Source organism: Patiria miniata, unplaced genomic scaffold (assembly GCF_015706575.1).
Source record: "Patiria miniata isolate m_02_andy unplaced genomic scaffold, ASM1570657v1 HiC_scaffold_16, whole genome shotgun sequence".
Lineage (NCBI taxonomy): Eukaryota > Metazoa > Echinodermata > Asteroidea > Valvatida > Asterinidae > Patiria > Patiria miniata.
Window position 1 is genome coordinate 2,198,632 of NW_024037054.1, and position 20,602 is coordinate 2,219,233.

Sequence of the window (20,602 nt, forward strand, 5' to 3'; positions counted from 1 at the left end):
GAAATTTTTGGGACGGTCTGGACTATACGCATCAACTACATGTTTGAAAAGGAAATTACCTTGAATCAGTGAGTATTTTGCTATGCTGACGATGACATGGCCGCGTTGGCGCATGGACGTCCGTACGTACGTACACGTAGGGCGCTGTGGTCTTCCGCAAACATCAGTAATATCCAACATCTGTTTGTACACAAGCAACGTTAGTTGAATTCCTGCCCTGCTGATACCGGGTAGAGGACTCCTGTTCAACGTGCATAATTAATGGCTGAAATGCAAGGGGTACTCTTTAAGTGGACGAACTACCTGGCCGGTCAGTATTGACTATTGTCAATTATTGTCAATGTCATGATTTAATTGATTCATGTCTGAAATTGTGATATTTGTCGTATGAAAAATGACATGCTTGATTTAGCACACTACATGCACTAAGTCAAGCAGCAGTCATGGCAGTAGGCTACCGTAGCCCAGGTGGACTCCCTTTCCTCCCTACGTTATGGAGGGAGTCCAGGATATGACATGTATGAAGTGCTCAAAACCGGGCGAAAACATTTATGACAAATATTTTCAATATTTTTACCTTGTTGGAGAAGCCAATTTTTACGTCGTAGTATTCTATGTGTCCTTATCTATTGGGCTGCTGGGTTCAGGAATTCCATATGCGATGCTGACCGACGTTAATCAGGAAAATAAACTCTAAAGCAACGTTAAACTTGTACGTTGTTGTAGACTCTTTTCATCAGTTTCTCACCGCCGAGTCTAGTTGTACATGACGTACGTCCGTGGCGTGCAGCATGAACGCGCAGTGTGCACGTGCGATTTGCTTAGTAACCACTAGTCTGGTTCCCAGACCTGACAATTATTCCTGACGCTCATGTCTAAATGGAACCAGACTAAGTAACCACCCTCAAACGCATGCGCACTAACTTGTATTTGTAAGCGCGGTCGTCTATCCAATGACCGGGCATGTTTTAGCGACCGTGACCAGAAACATGTTTCGGCTTTGGTCATTGGTGGAGTGTTTTCATGACTTCGGTTAGCTGGAGTAACGTCACTGCACTTTCCCACCAAAACCAACCAAGGAGGGCGCTAGCGTGTGCACTTTCGTACGACGCGGTACGGTGATGAGAAACTGATGAAAAGAGTCTACAAACACGTACAAGTTTAACGTTGCTTTAGAGTTTATTTTCCTGATTAACGTCGGTCAGCATCACATATGGAATTCCTGAACCCCCTGGACCAATAGATAAGGACACATAGAGTATGTAGGCGTGAAATAAGCTTCTATAACGAGGTAAAACATAACAAAAATCTGGTCCAAATTTTGGGTGGTCTTATGTAGAGAATTGTCATCCTGGACGTCAGTCGTAATGCAATGAAGACTTCGTCCAACCTGGGGTATAGGCTACCGGTACACATGGTACATGCATGACACGTACATCGTATATGTTCACAGAGCGCTTTACCCCTAGACATGCTAGAGTAGAACTTAAAGCTACAGTCCATCATTTGTAATTAGTGCATTTTGTTCGTTTGAAGCAACAAAAGTGTTCAAAATCTAATGAAGGATACTGAACAACTTACTTGATGAAGTTTCAGCTCAGCTTCAGCTTTATATTCCGAGAAAAACTGTTCTAGGATCTCAATTTCAAATCAAAAGTTGCTAAATCATGTTTCGAATTGTTTTGAATTGCAGCTTTACGCGATGTCGCGCACTGATCCGTCGAATTATAGCAACCGCGCGCGCCTGTGCGTCGTTCCAATGCTTGTGCGCGCTGCGCCGAATAACAAAACGAACAACTAATTTAAATTTTCCTACAGTGCTTCTTAAGAAGCACCGTTGGAAATGCCTTCTTTCGTTGATTTCTTCAAAATGAGAGCTTGCCAGAAAGGATAATTTCACAGGGAGTTTAGTCCCCTTACTATCTTTCAACCAGTATGTTTTTCAACAATAATTACGCCAGTCACTTTTTTGGATAGCTGCAAATGATGGACTCGGGCTTTAAGTAGAATTTAGAAATAGTAGGCCCTATGAGGCCCCATATTTCTGGGCGTAAGAACGTTTTTAATATCTATAGCCTACCTATAGCCCTAGTCAGAGTAACTTGGACCTAGTCCGAGTAACTTGGACCCAACTTATCGCCTTTTTAACATTCGGACATGGTCTGGCGATAGTACTGCTGTCTGGCAAAGCGCACTGCTGCTGTTGCCTGTCATTCCAAAATCTTTGGCGCTCTGTGAAGTACCCGGATGCAATACGCGGCCGCGGATGAAGAGCGCACACAAGAGCCTCACTGCAGAGGGCTCAAAGATTTTCCAGAATTAAGGTCTTTTTATTTTGACTTTACGATGTCAAAAGTACCGATTTTCCTAGTTTCTGATTGGTTTAATCAGTTCCGAATCGTTCAAAAGCTGCTTTGCGCGGGGAAAAAAAAATGACGCGAGAAAATAAATTTTTCAGCCAGAAACACCCCGAATCAAGCACATTTTCTGATAAATTATTATATAATTTTTCAAAATTAGTTCATTCAAGAGAATTCCAGCAAATTTTAAAAAGAGAATAATTAACGTAAATGATTTTGAAACTTTTGTCTGCAGCACAACGGCATGAACTCACACACCGACCAAAAACATTTGACACAGCACGGAAAACGTCACACAAAATTGATTAAGGCGCGTGTGGTTGGGTCGAAAGTGCACGTGCGATCTGGAACTAGGCAAAAACATACGGTCATTCGTTGGCAAATTTTCAAATATTAGAGTCTCTACAACTTATTTTGATTCAACTGACATTCAATGGAAGAGTTTATTCAACTGTAGTGTATGAACAAAATATTTGGAATCACACGGTACGAGTGATGAACCGAGGAAAAAATGTGTCGTCGATTTGCAGCACCCGTGATTTTCTACAAATTTTCCAAACATGTCAAAGTGCGAGTCAGAAATCTCGCCAAAATTCCTATTCTAAAGATTTTATCGAAAAGATCTTTGTGTGTCAAGAAGCTTACATTTTCCTTTTCAAAATGCACTTCGTTAGAAAGGTTTTTATTTGAAGCGATCCAGAACTAGGAAAAATCGGGAACTAGGCCACAAACTGCCAATTATATGCCCTGTGCGTGGATAGTCCCTTTGCTAGGGGAGCCGAAAATCAATTTGAAATCACAATTATTTTGTCACTTTGTACTCACACAATGCCGTCTGCAACTGCTTAATAGCAACAAAACGTTAAATTCTGTACCTTCAGAGGTATAGTTATCCTGTAATTTCGGGTTGAATTCGGACGACTTTCGGCTGCCAATGTTCACAAAAGTGTCATGCTGCAAATCGCCCCCTCACTAGCATGACTTCCAAAAGTGCATGCATGCAGGCGCACTTTTGAACTATACTGAATGACAGGCAACAGCCGTACCGATGCACTTTGCCAAAATTTGATGCAATTTTGACTCAGACTTGACGTGCATTACTCTGGACTGGGAGAACTTGGACCCGGGAGACGTGACTCGGACTCGGAGCTTGGTCCGATGGGCCCTAATGTTAACATATTTTAAATTCAACTAGAATTTGTTTTTGGGGAGAGATTTACTTGAGGTGTGTCTTGTTTTATCCAGGTTGGCAGCTGCGGTGGTTTGTCCTAGATAAAGGCATCCTAGCCTATTACAAGTCTCAGGATGAGGTTCATCTGGGAAGTAAAGGATCCATCAAAATTGCCTGCTGTGAAATAATAGGTGTGTTTTTTGTTATCATTGTGTAATATTAGAAATGCAGATAATGCAAAATATTGACAATCACTGAAAGTATTTGTATGAAATATCAAGCAAACTTGCAGTGTGATCAATTTGATTAGGGTGTGCATTTACGGATAGTACAGGAATCAGGTACCGGACTAAAAAACACATGGGCCTGGGTACCGTTAGAGAAACCCAACCGTGAAATGTAAATCTCAGAAGTTGCTGTACAGATTGCTAGTAAAGGTCTACTCGATAATACTACCACATCAAGCGTCAGTATAGCAAGATACCACTTGCACAGTGAGCTCAATACAGGCATGTAGCTTTTCGGTACCTGAAACCAAAACATGAAACAAGTGACCGGAGATCCACAGAACATTGCATGAACTACATTACTTTTTACTCTGTTTTTCTGTACTGTGAAACTGTAGGCCTATTCTTTGCAAACAAACTGTGCTCTGATGTAAATGAACAGTGTAGGATTTGATGATTCCAATATTCTTTTATTTGACTCTGATTACATCCAAGAGTTAGGATTCTGTTCAGAAACAATTTTTGTCCCAGCAGAAAAGGGAAACTCTCAATCAATCCACTGATGAACTGCAATAGTAAAATCCCTAACAGGATGTCATGTATATGTGTCATTACCTTCTGAGTAAATATTCTGTTTCTGTGTCCTGTCCTGATCAGTCCATCCATCAGATATGTGTCGTCTTGATCTGATTATTCCTGGAGAGCAGCATTTCTACATCCGAGGCACGTCGCCTGCTGAACGCCAACAGTGGCTTGTTGCCTTGGGCTCAGCCAAAGCATGTCTGACGGATGCCAAACAACAACAGAAAGGTAGGTTTGGAAACGGTGTTGCGATAGCTGTGACATCTTGACAGACTGGGCCATATGTCCACATTGTATCGCTGACAGTGTACTAGTTTGCTGTCATTTCATGATAGGATCTTTGTTTGATTATAAGAACAGGATCATGTTTCGTAAAAAATATGCCCTTGCCATGCTGTGTTCTTGCCTGCAATGTACTTTCAATCCTACTTGCTTTAGATTCAAGTATGACACCGAGTATTTTATTTGATTGAACAGCAAATTTGCCAAGAGTTGGAAAGCACGCATGCCTGCCTTCAAAGGAATATGGCATTGTGAACCCATCAAAAGTAAAGCATTAGGAAAGATTCCCATATCTGGCCATCACTTGTCACCCTGTGCACAAACCCTATGAGACTGGTCTGAACATTTCTGAGTGTTTTCTCAGTAAATACTTCAATATTTTCCCTGCTAAATTATCATATTATCACATTCTGATGGCTGATATGTCACTGAAGGGAAAAATTAGTGATGTACAAATTGTAATTGCATTATTGTAATGTACAAATGAAAGCTTTTAAAAAAACAAAGCGCTTTTTCAATTCACTTGGTCCCCATTTTTTTTTATGGAGAGTTAGAACAATCTGAGTGTACGTGTACATACCATTGGTGCAGTTTTATCAAAGCTACATACCATTGGTGCAGTTTTATCAAAGCTAAACGGTACATATGTACATATGGAACTAATCCAGATACTGCCTGTGATAAGAGACCAGTGAGGCTTATCACCAAAGCATCCGGATTCAGATGCTGCAGTGTAGGATTTAACTCAATTAGATATTTATGAACTGCATGCCACATTCCAAAAACAAAAAAGACTTGGTTAACAAGAAATTACTGAAGGAAAAAATACATCAAGGGTCATAGCAAGTAATGACATTGCCCAAACTTGAATGCAGGTGCATATAATAATGTGGTTCTTATACAAAGCTTTACACCGGTGTCTCAAAGCGGTTCACAGTTATTACCCCTGATTATCAGGCCATGAGACCAGTTTTCTGCAGCTGAGATCAGCGCAATCTGGTCTCTATCTTCACAGGTAGCCATTTATACTCCTAGGTAGAGAGGCAGTTGTAGTTAAGTGTCTTGCCCAAGAACACAAGAACATATAAGATGGTAACCATCGGACCATGCTGCTTCACAATCCGATTCGTTGTTCAGTGCAATGGGGTCTCCAGTCTGCTGTGTGACAAGTGTTAAGGCCAAATCTCAGTCGCTGGTAAGGCTTGCCTTGTTGTCAGCCTGCTGGTCACTGATTGCTTTGTTTTTGTGCTTCTATCCAATACAGATCGGACTGAAGAGCTCTTAAAGGCCAAAATGTCCGAGTTACGCCTGTACTGTGACACACTCATGCAGAGTGTAGCCAGTGTGAAAATATCAGCTAGTAGTGAGGAAACCCCAGACATTGAGGTATGCCACTCTTGAACATTAACACGTGGTTCATTATTGACAAAATGGTATTGAAATGACATTATTCACAAGATATATATGCAATGAAGACTGCCATTGTAGGTTTATATATATATTGTTTCCTTCTTTTTTGGGGGGGGGGGGGCCCACAATTGACAAATATCCTACCACTAGGGCTGTGCCGAATATACTGAATATTTGAATATTCGGTCATCAACAAGATACCCCAATAACATTTGTTCAATTCAAATATTCGTAAAATATGGGCAGCCTCGAGGCGACGGTGAAAAACACATAAGCTGAGTGATTTTATTGTTTCACAAATGCCACACTTTTGTTCAAAACCATTATCACACGTGATTTGAGAGCGTCCATGAGGTATACTAACTCAAATTTCTCGTTTAAATAGGTCAAATATCAGCCCTTTTGTCAATTTTGGAAAATCAAATATTTGAATATTCCGTCAAGTCCAAGTCAGAATAATCAATTTCTAAATTATTTGAAAATGGACAGCCCTATAAATCCACTAAGAAATCCACCCACAGCCACCCCGACCTTCACATTCATAATTTGTTACCCCATGGACTGTTTTCCCCACCCTGACCATAGATCCGCAGTGGCATTCTAGGCTACAGGTGTTAAACGTATACAATTCTTTTGAACAACCCTTATTGAATTCATAATTGTGGCCCTTTAAGGATTTTTGTTTCATGGAAATATAAAGTCTGAAATATCTGCCTTTGACTGTGGAGAGACACTATGATACAAATATTGGCATGAATGCTGTAAAACTAAAAACAGTGTGCTTCTGCTTTGTTTTGTTTCTTTGATGAGTTACACAATTAAGAATAGTTTCCTCTTTTTTTGGCCCCACAACTAGAGTGCACGGCAAGTATTTTGCTATAAACTTGTAGGTTCATCTTAACTTGTATCAAAGCTTACACGTAGATGCATGTTTCTACTTTTTCTGGATTTTCTCCGCATTTTTGTCCTATCTCCCTGCAGAGGCTGAATACATCTACCACCCTTCTATCTGAGACCTGCGACACCTTTATATCCACACTTCAAGACTGCATGAGACTAGCCAACAGCGCCTATAGCACATCCTTCTCCAACAGTGCATTTAACGAGACGGTGGTCCCCCCTTCACTCCAACAGCAGGTAAGCCTCAGTTTGTTGGTGAGCACACACGCAGGCATACATATATTAACCAATTTCTGTCTTTTCATAAATGACAGCATATTATAAATTCTAGCTACATTATTTTCTCCTTTATTTCTCACTGTGCAGTTGCCTGCCTGCAAAAGGCTTTGGAAATTTGAGTACACTGGACAGTAAACTCGTATGTACATGTAGACACTTATTTTTTTAACTCCAGCCTAAGGTGTGGATAATCCGTGAAGCTGGTAATAAATGATTATGTGTGCACAGAAAACTGTCGCTCATGTACCTGAGACAGTTTACCCATTCCCATTGGTCGAGAACCTGTCACGGTGGTGGTGTTAAACGGTTGATAAAACACTAACTGGTTTTAAACACTTTTTTTTCTGGTGTCACATGAATTTGGACTCCTACGAAATATGATTCCTTTTACCCTTTTATTGTTGGAACGTTTACAATCTTCACAATGAGTCCGTATTTCATAAGAATCATAAGAGTTTTTATTATTAAACAACAGGATTCTCATTGTATAGTTTCATGGGGACTTACTTCACATACATGTATGTATGTTTCTTTCTGAAGTCTTTTATCAATCTGAAGTTTGGAATTCATAGCTTTCCTTGTAATATGTAATTTTCACTTTGTGTATGTACAGTATCTTGTAATATTAATTTAAAATCAATGTATGTATTGTTTAATAACTAACTAGTTTTTATTGTCCTTGTAATTTGTATTGTTTTAACGTTTTAATCCAGGGCCCCCAGGGAGATCAGTTCTCAGAAAGTTGATGGGGCTACCCTGGTAAAATAAAACGATAAATAAATAAATAAAAGTCTGTATTTCATAGAGTCCTAAATTCTCACTACACCGGCACTGCCGCGTTCTGCACCACATCGCGCAGTATGCCCCATGCACGCACCAATCTCTATAAGGAGGTTTTTAGTACTACTCGCGAGAGGCACATACATGTACCATAAACATAGCATAAACAGAGGGGTGTTTAAAAAACACGAACTTAAACTTGTTGAACAAAATCGTTGAAAATGTACAGTTTTGACTTGTTTTGACTTTTTGACCAAAATGCGCTGATATTTATGAATGTGAACAAATATGCGGCTCGGTCCATTATCTGCATTCATGCCCCAAGCCCGTTTTAAATGTACTTATTTAATACGGGCCTGACACATATTTATTCTCGTGTTAATTCTTGTCAAAAATTTGAAATGTTTTATGCCATTTATGAACCTGGAAGTTTTGTCATTGAGGGTAAGTTAATTAGTTCTCAATAGAGGGTATTTCTGTTAGAATAGTTTATTCTCATGGTATATTTCAAGGGACATAAAGGGGAAGACCAGAAGCAGATGAGCAAGCAATACTTTAAGGGAGCACTATGGCTGCATCCGAATTACTTAGCTACGGCAGGCATGCAATCAGCTTCTCCCAAGGGTGCATGAATTATTGCTGGTCAGAGCCACGTCATTTTGGATCCAACCCAGTCATGCACTAGCACAGACCATTCCATGGAGTATAACCCCTCGACGAATAGTGCTCGCTCAATGACGGCAATCTCTGTAGGAGAACTGCACCTGCGTATTTTACGCAATCAAGCATGCATTGCACAGTGTTGAAAATGTTCCAAACACACGCGCTTGTTGCTCGAAATGTGTTTGAAATATGACGCAGCCGATGCGCGTTATGCAAGTTGACGCTCAAAATGCCAATGCACGTGGATGGTCTGTAGGAAATGACTTCATTTGAACGAGACCTATAAGATCAGTCCTTAATGCACGGTGCCACTACTTGTTTGCCTAGAAGTGACCACTTTGCAACTTGGTGGCGTATACGAATCCGGGCACAGATCACTGTACACTCACAAGGCCCCCTTCAGAGGTGAAAGCATTGTGAAAGCTATTGTGCAAAGCAATTGCCCTGTGACAGATTCCCTGAACAATAGATAGCACAATGCTTGCGCCATTGAAGGGGGCCTTCATGGTAGAATTGTTAGCGTGCTCAGATTGGTCTATTGATCATTTGCCCTCTGTTGTTTACATGCGTTACCACATGCACAAATGCATGTGAAAAGGAAAAGTGTTTCCCTAGTGCAACATTAATACCATTTGCCAATGTTTTCAAACAGATTACAGATGTCACATTTTCCCAAGATGTACCTTGGGTAAGGCAATATTATTGCCTCCAACTGCAGCTTTTCTGGACTGTGAATGTTTGGAATTGTGAGCATATGCTAGAACACATGCTACTTGATATTCCCATATAGGAATGTTTGCCTGTGAGTATATAGGGACGTTTACTCGTTCCCACTGGGCATGGATTGTCTTCCCGAAGGAGCCTTCCAGAATGAACAGTGATGTTCTAAAATAGCGACACTCCCTCATCTAGGGTTCCTTGCAATCTTGATTCAGACATATTTTTCAGTTCCCATTAACGCTGATGCTATATTTTGTCAACAGTCCAAGAAGTCTACATCAAGATCACATTCTGTGGAAGACAGGTAGGGAGTTCTGTGAACAGGTTGCTCATTGCCTTCTGAAAATGAGATAACTTGTAATTGGCCCAAATAGTCTACAGCAAATGACATATTTGGGTTACAGCTGGAAGATGATCATTCTTTTACTGAATGTGATTTGAAGAAGTGTTTTACTTCTTCAATAACTATTTTACTAAATTATGGAGTCCTTTCATGTTCAAGTTTAAGTAGAGTTTGGGCACGATTTGTAAAGTACATTGTTGTGAGTGCAAAGCATTAGCATTTGTTGTAACAAGAAGCTTCTGGTATGACTTGATAAGTCCAAATTATTTGGTTCCAGTTGGACAATTCCAAATGTTCCCTGGGTGTGGGGACAGTTTCTGACATACATTTTATGATGTCTGTCTTTGTTTGTAAGCCCCGTTTCCCAGGACCTCTTAACAAATGCTCAAAGTGTTTACATCACTGAAACTCTTGGACAACTCAACTTTAAAACTGTCCGAGTCTTCTGTCATTTTGAGGCTGTAGGTTGCTTCATTTCCAGTTGAGATTTTTTGAGAATGAGTTCTATGTATCCACTCTTTGCTCCTCCTATTCCAGGTACAACCCCCCTCAAAGCAAGTCTGGAATCCCGACCAAATACAAGAACCTTGAAGACATAGCAGCGCGTCCCAAACCTCACCGGACGCGGGCACCACACCACCAATCCCTGTCAGCTCCCACGACACCAACGGCTAGCACCACACCGATGTCACTGAGCGAATCAGAAGACGCCCATGTGGCTGATTCAGGAGATGGTGGCCAGTCACATCCGTCGGTAATCAGAGAGGCTGAGGAGAAGGGAACTCTGTTACAAGTGGCCATGCAGCATCCATCCATGCAGGAGAAACCAAGGTTGCAGACATTCTTCTCCAAAATGAAACCGAAGTAAGGTCCAAAAGCTGTTCTGCTAAAGCAGTTTCATTTCTGCTAAGAAATGGAAATGTTTATTCATAAAACGGAATTTGCATCTGGATGATGTAAATCAATATTAGGTTTTGGCCTTCGCCGACATATAAATGCTGTATACTCAGTGTATTACCTCCCGAGTGAAAGTTGGAAAAAATCACTCGGGTGGGACTCAAACCCACGACCTCCTGCTTTCTAGTGCAGATGTCTTACCACTCGACCACCGAGCTTGCGGGATCGGTTGGCTAGTTCGAATCTGATGTATATGAAGCAGCGGGTAACACAATTAAACTATTCATTAGATGAATTTGCGTCGGGGTGATGTCAATCAATATTTGGTTTTGCCCTTCACCGAGGTATAAACATTGCATACTCAGTGTGTTACCTCCCGAGTGAAAGTTGGAAAAGTTCCATGATTCTAACGGCTCTCATTTACTTTACGGCAGATGCATGTCTGTGGCATTGTACAACAAACTACAATAGGCTATGAAAACTCTCGTGCTCACTTGTTAACAGAACTGTGCCAAATACAGCATTATTTGAATATTTGATCATCTACTGAGTATTCCAATAGCAAATTTTCTGATTGAACATTTTTTTGACAAATGTTAACGATGTTGAGAAGATAAATAAAAAAATGGTGTGATGTAATTTTTAATCATGTATTAAGTTGTGTGGTTTTATTGTTTATCGAATACCACATTTTAGTTGACTTTACACACATGATTTGAGAGCTTCCTTGAGGACTAATAATTGTTATTGCATCATCAAAATTTTTCTAATATCAGCTGTTCAGTCATCTCAAAAAAATATCTCCATACACACATGCTGCTGAGCTCATGCTCGCACATGTGGTCAATACCCAGACCAAATGTTGGCTGAAGAGAACAACTGGTAACCTTTCCCGTTCTAGTGGGAGACAGAAGTTATCCAAAGGGACATTTTTTTTTACTCACCCTGTGCTAACCATATTGAACAAAGGAGGAGAGAGACGCAATTTAAAAAAAGATACTATCCCTAGCAAAATTTACAAAATGTTGGGAAGCTTTATTAGAATTCAACAACAAATGTAGCATCTATGCATTGTGTATGTTTAGCGCTATGGACAACTAATACAGAATAAGCAGCTTTGACTCTTGTGGAAGCATGATAGCCGTATTGTGACATAACGTGCTGTTTCTGTTTGCTGCCCTCATTGACGCAATTTTGTATTCTGAGCGTTTTCATGCTAGACATGTACCACAAAATGTTATTTTTTGTCATAAATTGGCAATGGACTTGATAACGAACAAGTCCCTGACGAAAATGAAGTTTTATGGCAAGGCAAGGTGGCTGAGCTTTAAGATTGAGTATTCAATGGGAATTGAATCATATTTTTTTTAATTCAAAAGCAGATGTGTGTCTTGAATCACTTATCAATTATGAAATCTTTATTGAAGCTTCTTGTAAATTGTTCTCAGCTTTGAAGATGTCCAGAAGGACTTGGATGATGGCGTCAAGACCAAGTTGTTCCTAGATGCGTGCTCACAAATCGTGGCGATATTTGGTCAGTTGCTACTTTTCTTTTTTGTCTTGCTTTTTTTCCTTTTTAAATTTTTTTAATGACATTTAAATGCAGGCACTTTTAAGACTATAATTTTCAATCTTGCTGCTTGCAGGATTTTGTGTATGTTCAAGGAAAATTAATCAACTATGTAAACCCCGAAAATTAATGAATTGTGTTGGGTACTTTTATTGAGATTGAAGTTGGATATATTTACATCAGATTTAATATACAGTGAAATCTTGACAAGTCAAATCTTGACTTAAGCAGAGTTTTGAGTTACAGTGTGTATACTAGTGAAGGTAATGGATTCTTCGTTGGACTTAACAGGTGTTTTGAATTATCAGAGTTTGACTTATCGAGATTTCACTGTAGATGCATTTTGTGTGTGTGTGTAGATGTGATGGGCTCGTCAGCATTTGCACTAGTCAAGATGGACATGAATGGTAATGTAAAGGTACAGTGAGTGATCCTTGTTATCAACATTATGCATAGGACTCTGGGTCAATATTTTATGGGTAAGAGGTTGTCACAGATATATACGTAAGAGAAAACATGTATGTTTGAACTTTTACAAAAGACGGGGGTGGGGGGGGGGGACAAACTGTAATGTGAGCTGCCAAAAAATATCACTCTAGAGATTTTATGATTGATTATTTTTAATAATGGAAATGGTAGCATGTGACTGTACCCGCATGATGTCGGAACACTAAAAAGTATGAGAAAACTTTCAAATACAGGATATTACAATTTTTGTCATGTTTTTTCTTGAAATGGGATTTACCGATAAAAAACTTATTGCCAAACCAACAGAAGGTTATTTTGTTGGCCTTTTTTGTAGTTAAGTCACTTAAAGTCAAGGGATCTTCTGTGAGGAAAATACACTCTAAATGCTTTGATTTTATAGAATAACAGCACAAAGGTGATGGAAGACCCCCTCTAAATGTAACATGAGTTACCATGGAAATGCCTGTATAGTCACTGCAACACGTGTCCTGAATAGGCACGGAAAAGTTCATTTGTAAGCAGGTCAGTTAATGAAGCTATGTTTTTTTCTTCTTCCACTCTTCAGAAATTAAGGCAAAAGTACTCAAGCAACCCCGCCGCTTTCCAGACTCTACAATCCATTGTCCAACAGGAGAAGAGGAGCAACACTCATCAACTCAAGAACTCTGCAACAGATGCACTCATGTGGCTCAGGAGGTATGGAACTCATTATGGTACAACGCCACTGTAACAAATACAATGGGGTCCACAAAAGAATGTTCGTTTTAGAGGTCGTTTGTTATAGCGAAGACTCTCCTCAAAATGTGCTTTCATTGAATTTCATTAAGTGACTGAAACTGAAGGAAAATTCAAGCCATGTAAATGTATAGTCATGTAACGAAACTTACCAACATGGTCAGTACCGCTCAGATTCAACGTGTGTGGACATCCCACACAAACAAGCGGCAGCCTTGCCAAAAATCACGGTGTTCTATCATTACGGATGTGAGGATAAAAAACCTCACTTAGGAGAATATTTAACTTTGTGAATTAACTCAGATTAGACTTTAATCACGAGTTGGCCATTTTTAATAAAAGTTAGGTAAATTCTTCATTTTTGGAAGTTGGGAGGAAAAATGAAAGCAATGGAAAAAAATCATTACAAATTAATATCAGTCTGCTCTGATGAAAAATTTCAACTTTGTGATTAGACATATATCTAAAAAAAAAAAAAATTGAAAGTGAGGCTTAGAATGCACTCCATTCGTAAAATAGTCTGGCACCATCCCATTCAACAGTTTACAATTTATAAAACAGATTCAGGAAGCACGATTGAGAATGGCTTACTCATGAATACGGTGTATGACTTGATGTTTAAAACAAAAGCATGACCTATGTATTCAGCATCATTGCAGGTTTAGACAAAACTGCATTTGAAACTGTTTTCAGGACCATTTTAAGTTACAAATTTTTTTTTTTTCACTCACGGGAAATGTTAGGTGTAGCTACTTACTGTTTATGCCTTTTCTGTTTTGTTTTTAAATGTCCAATCTGAAATGTGCAATCTACATGTATCATTGTTTCTTCTATAGTCACAAGAATCTTTGATTTGTTTTTACTTTTCAGGGCACTGGAGTTTGTCTGTGCAATGATGGAGGAGCTAGGAAATAGTGGAAAGGACTTCTCTGTAGCTGCAACGACAGCGTACAAAAAGTCACTACAGAAATACCACGGATGGGTGGTTCAAGGAGTCTTCTCAGTAAGAAATGAGTTTGCAGTTACACTAAATAAAAATCACTACAAGCATCCCCACACAAAGCAAGATCTTGGGAACATTTGGACTAGTGTGACACTTTCAGTTTCATATGAACACTGCTGTGTATGTGTCTCATGAGAGATTATTACATAACTGCGGACCAGTACCAACACCAATACTTCACCATGCACACTTTCCTTTTTATAAAAACCATCAACACCAACATGAGATGCCAGTCCATCACAGGTTACTGCCCAGCTAATGCCAATAACCATTTATACTCTTAGGTGGAGAGAGATTATTGGGGTGAAGTAACATGCCTAAAGGACACAACATATATGACTTGGAGTCACAAAGCCCAACCACTAGGCCACACTTTCTCCTTCTTGGTTCTTGGTTGGTTCATCTCCTAAATACTCTGTGTGGGAGTTTATACAGGAGAACAGAAACACCGGGGCAAACCCCTTCTCTTAGCGATAAGTGTCACTGGGTTCTTTTACGTGCATTGGATTACACAACACACGGGACCTACGGCTTTAAGTCCCATCCGAAGGACGAAGCAATAATGGTTAAGTGCCTTGCTCAAGGGCACAAGTGTCCACCCTTCGGGCTCAAACCCATGCCACTGTTGCCTCTGAAACACCAGAGTATGAGTCCAGTGTTCTTAACCGCTAGGCCATGACACTCCTGGGGGCTGGGATGGTGAAGTTTTATCTATCAATTTGGGATCCGCGTTCTTTCAGTGCCTTCCCCCTCTTGTCATCCTCTGACACCATGGTCACTTAGTGGAGATGTTGGTTTTCCCATTCCTATTAAATCTACTTGCTTTTACCAAGATTTTTGTTCTCCTTTTTAAACTTTTCTAAGTACCGGTATCCTTCCTAGTCTCTTCTGCTGACAGATCTTGATCAGGGTTCCCCTGATGAGAAGAAAACAAGAAGTTAAACAAATCCCCTTGCATTCACAAGCTTGGTGCTCACATTACTGTCGCCTATATTTTGACTGCAAATACAAAGGTCTTTTACTTGATTTATTATTAGGGCTTGAGGGTCTGATCATAATCTCAAACAAAGGCAGGAAGGAGAAAGGATAATTGGATTTGTTTTTTACAAGACATCACAATGTCATTTTAATCTTCCAAGCTAGTTGATGTTTTGTTTTTACAACTTTTGTTGTTGGAGTGGTGAACCATTTATAAGTACGTATATTAAACTGAGCTATCTGGCTGGCTCATTTGTTTGAATTGTGTTGATTTCTTCACACCAAAGATAGTCGGAAGAAGCTATATGTTTGCACACATGTAGTTTAAGAGATGCCCAGAATCAATACATTACTCACTGTGGCTGAGAAGGGCACAAAAGCAACAGATGTTACAAACATTGTACTGGGCAGAATCTGTCACTTGTTTACTGCAAGATTACTGGGTCTGACAAGCTGCAATATCTAGTATTCTTGTTCTTTTGTCAGGTAGCGGTTCGGGCCTCGCCTTACTATGAAGACTTCATCAAATGCCTGTTAGAGAATCCCGAAGACATGGAACGGAATGGGGAGCAGATCGTTTTAGAAGACATGGCCACTAGTATGCAACCCTTACGTATCCTGGTCAACCAACTTCAACAATATTACTACTCCGAGAACCTGGAAAACCATGCGCAGGTATAATGTCAGGCAATGGACATTGCAGTGTAGCTCAACAAAAAGGTCAGGTCAATTCTGAAATTTATTATTCACGATGCAGTGATCAGATGAAATGGGATGAAATTTGCATCAAGGAGATTTAAATTCGATATTTGGTTTTGCCCTTCACCGACTTATTTTATAAACATGCCTGAATAACTCCCTTCATCTGATTGGTGGGTCGTTGATCATGTGACATTGAATTATATGTCCCAACCCATGGCCAGGCTGCAACGCAACAATACAAGTTACTTTCCACAGTAGATAAAAGTTCCATCCATTGCAAGGTCACACTATTGGTTGTGCTACAAAACGGCTCAGATGACATGGATTTATTCAGGCATTGTTAACCCTAACCGCCCTGAATCCTTCAAAATCCTCTTTGCCAAAGTGGAGGAATTTGAAGGATTGAGGTTACATGGTAAAAGTGTGTTACTGATTTCTTAGGATGCACTTTGTCAAGGTCTTGGGCCGGACCTTGTGTTGTTTTTGCTTAGCCATGCATAAATATATGCCTGGATTATGCTTGAAATCCGCCGTAGTGCTCCAGGATTGTCACTGGTCAAGCCTCAACATATTGACAGTCACTGTCGCAGGATTTTGCAGGATTCAGGCAGTTGTCACCCCTCCATGGACCATATTCAAGAAATATTGGAGGATTTTGCAATATTGAGGCTAAATAATGAATGTTTTAGGCTTCGTCTGGTGAAAAAAAACAACACTCCATCTGTCCTTTATGAAATTAGTCTTACCATTGCGCTGATAAATATTAATTTGTTTGTATAATATACACTGTATGTTCAGTGTTTTACGAGGGCTTGGGAATTCACAGGCTTACTCAGGTGCATATACTATGTATATACATGTGTAAAAAAAACGGGGGTTTTATTTTCCAAGTGATCTTTTCCACCATGTTTTTGATAGAATTTGGTTGGTTTGTTGCCCTTTCCAAGTTAACAAGCTCGATCAGATCTCAGAAGCAGCGGGCCAATGAATTCATGTTCATGCATGAGTCACGTGATTGTGCCACGTAATTTTTTGGAAGGAGTAGTGTTTTGAGTAAATAAAATCAGCTTTTTTTTATCCCAGTGACCCCATGATGACCTTTGACCCCAGTTTTGGCCATGTGACATGTTGGGGCTGGGCTGGGCTGCTGACACTTTTGACAAAGTTTGGTTGAAATCGGTCAAAATATGTAGGAGCAATAGACAATCTCACCATTTGTAACTGATTAACGAACTAGTGGAGAGATGACTTGTTGAGCTGCTATTCTGCAGCTAAACAGTAAAAGATATATACCTTATGAAGGAGATTTAACTTACCGTAACTGTTAGCTTAGGGTGAGCCAATATATGAGCTGAAAATTGCATCCTGTGAAGAGGTCATAGTGCATTGTCTTATCAAGGAATTAATCTTGTATTCAAAGCGGTGAATGCCCCTTGACCTGTTGGGAGAAAAGAGGTGGGGTCTATCTCTCCGTTGAGATATTTATAAAAAAAAAAAAATTAAAATTTGGGATCAAGTTGAAAGTGTACGCAATAACCCCACTGCTAAATTGACATGGTACGATCTCCATGGATTGGTCAGAGGTCGTATCAAGGTCAATAAAAAGGTCAGTTGGCTGTTTTCACCGAGTGTCACATTTTTGTTCTTGGTCACTATTTAACATCCGTTTTACCCAGTTTTGTTATCCCCTAGTTTTATAATGGTAGTACGTGTCGTGCTTTCTCTTCTGGAATGCATGTGGGTCATTCTACAAATTTGGGGTCCACTTTTTTTCCCTGACATATCTGAAATCTATGATTTTGTAATGCTATAGCGCTCCTACCCAACAAATACAACATTGTTTGAAGTCATTCTTAATGATGCTTGACTGGCAACTTACAAGGTACAAAGGTAACAGGGACTGGAAAAACGTCACAACTTAGGACCCTAAATTTATAGAATGACCCATATGACAATAGAGCTGTAAAGGGAATTTACTGGATCGAGAACACAAAACATACCCTACTATTCAACAAATATTGTTTTTAATTTCCAAAAATCTTTTACCAAAGAAAAGAAAGTCCACATTTACTCAATACACACATCATTTTTTGTTATCATTTGCACAAAGTAGGTCACAATTTCTTTTATATAAAGTGGTCACATGTTTGTTCCATTAGAAAAAAACCCACATCGGATATAATTTGTACAGAATATTTTAAACGATTATATTTTCTGGTTATCTTTTCAGGGAAACTGAGATAAGTCACTTGTTTTCCATGTTTTTGATTATTTTTTTAGTTAATTTACAAATAGGAGAGACTGAGCATTATTCCATTGAAAAGATGATGAATGAGTTAAAATTGAATAATTGTACATATCAGAATTAAGTGGTCATTCATTGGCTGTATAGCAGAGCTGGTGGTTTTTAACTTAATAGATGCAGCCAGTCTGCTACCGGTATGTGGTATTCAAGTGTAGACATTCTTGTACATTCCAGCTCCTTAGTGTACATGTGTATTATATGTAAAGACATGCTGTATCTACATATCAGGGTCTCTGCCAAGAATTTCCGTTCCTGTAACATTTTGTTCGAGGCAGACATTTTGTAGATATCATTTGGAAGCATCAAAGTGCCCAGCTGTGTTTATCTTTTTGTTGATCCTTAACACAAACACACAATTTTCAAAAGAATTTGCCCGTCACCATTGTGGTACTTGATTTGCAAACTCAACTCAACAGAAAGAATTACATGCAATTATATTTCCAAATCCCTCACCATAAAAGTCACAACAAAGACAATGATTCATTTTTTATGACGATTTCTCCTTTTAAATAAATGAACAGCCTGCTATTAATATAACTGCAGTTTCATCTTCTCAGTCTAGTGTGCACTCTTGTGATAGTGTTTTTAAGCTCTGGCAAGAGCTTCTTCTTGTTACTTCATGGTCAGTCGGTCGGTCAGTCGGTAGGTCTGTCCCCAGCAAACTGACCAAAAATGGACCATCTAAGTTTCCCATAAAAATATAACTACCACTTGACCAAAAATTGACCAAATGCAATGCCGTCGTCAGTAAATACACTCTTAGCAAAACTTTTTTGAACACGCCCCTTTGTCTCGATCGATGCACATGCGCGTCTATTTTGCATATGAAGTGAGACATTCTGGATCCGGGCCAGAGCTTACTGTGCACTCGCTCTTGTTTTTTTTAAATTACTTTCAGCTAAAAGCACCATTACAATACCACTTTTTCACAATACTATACATATCGTGATTCAGAGGTGTTGATTATGATACAGGTCACAATATGATGGGCAATTCCGTGGTAACTTGCATTACATTAAAAGGTACAATCCATCATTTGTAATTTGTGCATTTCGATTGTTTGAAGCAACAAAAGTGCTCAAAATCTAAAGAAGGGTACTGAACAACCAACCTAATGAATTTTCAGCTCAGCTTCAGCTGTATATTTCTAGAAAAGCAACATTCTAGGATCTCGATTTCAAATCAAAAGTTGCTGAATCATGTTTTGAATTGTGCCTGAATTCAGCGTCCGAGACACGTTCTCACTGAGCAGTTTGCAGCTACACGATGTCGTGCACTGATCCGACGAATTATAGCAACCGCGCACGCGTGTGCAAAGTGTCAACGCTTGCGTGCTTCACCGAATTAAAAAAATGAAGTACTAACGGAAATTTCCAATGCATTGTTGGAAAGGCTTTCTTTCGTTGATTTCTTCAAAATGCCAAAAAGAATAATTACACAGGGAGTTTCCCCTTACTATCTTTCAACCAAGCATGTTTTTCAACAATAATTACGTCAGAAACCTTTTAGATAGCTGCAAATGATGGGTTTTTGCTTTAACAGGGATCTTCCGTCAACTCTGTGCTGTTATTCTATAACGGCCAAGCATAGACCGTTCTCAAGCCCCCCACCCCCCCCCCCCCCCCCCTTCCCGCCAAACACTCGGGCTTATAATGACCCCCAAAATATGGTGGAACAGTTTTGGTCCTCTCTCCAATAGAATCCAACAGAAAGTATGATATGGGGATGTGGTGGCATCAATAGACTTAACATTATCCTTTCAATGTTTTGTTAGTACATTTTCCTTAATAAAGGCATGAAACAAGATACTCCAGTCAATACCTGGCCAGTACTCATTGGCTTTGTGCACCATAAAACATTGGCTGTACAAGTACAAGATGGTTGCATCTAATAATATGTGTTGCATATAACGTTCACTTACATTTCACATTCAGGACCAATGCAGCCATGTGTAATATGTACACATGTGCTCTATGCATTGAACAAAACTTGTCTTTTGATTAACTGCCAATGTCAACATGTCAGTCATGCAGACACAGCCTTATGATTATTATGTTTCGGCTAAAGTTCAGGTTTTCACCTTTTGCGGTCTACCCGATGTTCCCCAATACCTATGTTCCCATAAATCTTTAGGGTTAGGTTGGGGGGGGGGGGGGGGGTTGTACCTGTTTGACTAAATTGTTATAGAATACAATGCTCACTGTGTTTTCTCCGGCAGCATACATAA

At 39.6% G+C, this 20,602-nt stretch overlaps 1 protein-coding gene across 2 annotated transcripts; it reads left to right on the plus strand.

The window, feature by feature from the left end:
* Positions 1 to 65: 65 nt before the first annotated feature.
* Positions 66 to 16,825, plus strand: LOC119722651 (pleckstrin homology domain-containing family A member 8-like). Of its 2 annotated transcripts, none has more exons than XM_038192877.1 (12): positions 66 to 310; positions 3,606 to 3,722; positions 4,416 to 4,568; positions 5,887 to 6,008; positions 7,011 to 7,169; positions 9,638 to 9,678; positions 10,255 to 10,581; positions 12,063 to 12,148; positions 12,544 to 12,602; positions 13,218 to 13,348; positions 14,258 to 14,390; positions 15,855 to 16,825. In XM_038192877.1, exons 1-12 carry the CDS (start codon positions 262 to 264, stop codon positions 16,047 to 16,049), a joined length of 1,572 nt encoding a protein of 523 aa, XP_038048805.1. In that variant the 5' UTR covers positions 66 to 261; the 3' UTR covers positions 16,050 to 16,825. The 2 variants fall into 2 exon arrangements, with proteins under 2 accessions (XP_038048805.1, XP_038048806.1); XM_038192878.1 differs by having other exon boundaries at positions 67 to 310; positions 7,014 to 7,169; positions 15,855 to 16,049.
* Positions 16,826 to 20,602: the final 3,777 nt, after the last annotated feature.

What these genes read in the sequence shown, in the direction of transcription:
- LOC119722651 (XM_038192877.1), top strand. Translation starts at nt 262, where the DNA reads ATGGCTGAAATGCAAGGGGTACTCTTTAAGTGGACGAACTACCTGGCC. An exon ending in TCACATTCTGTGGAAGACAG is followed by an intron (nt 9,679 to 10,254) that starts GTAGGGAGTTCT and finishes CTCCTATTCCAG; the next exon opens with GTACAACCCCCCTCAAAGCA. An exon ending in TGGTTCAAGGAGTCTTCTCA is followed by an intron (nt 14,391 to 15,854) that starts GTAAGAAATGAG and finishes TTCTTTTGTCAG; the next exon opens with GTAGCGGTTCGGGCCTCGCC.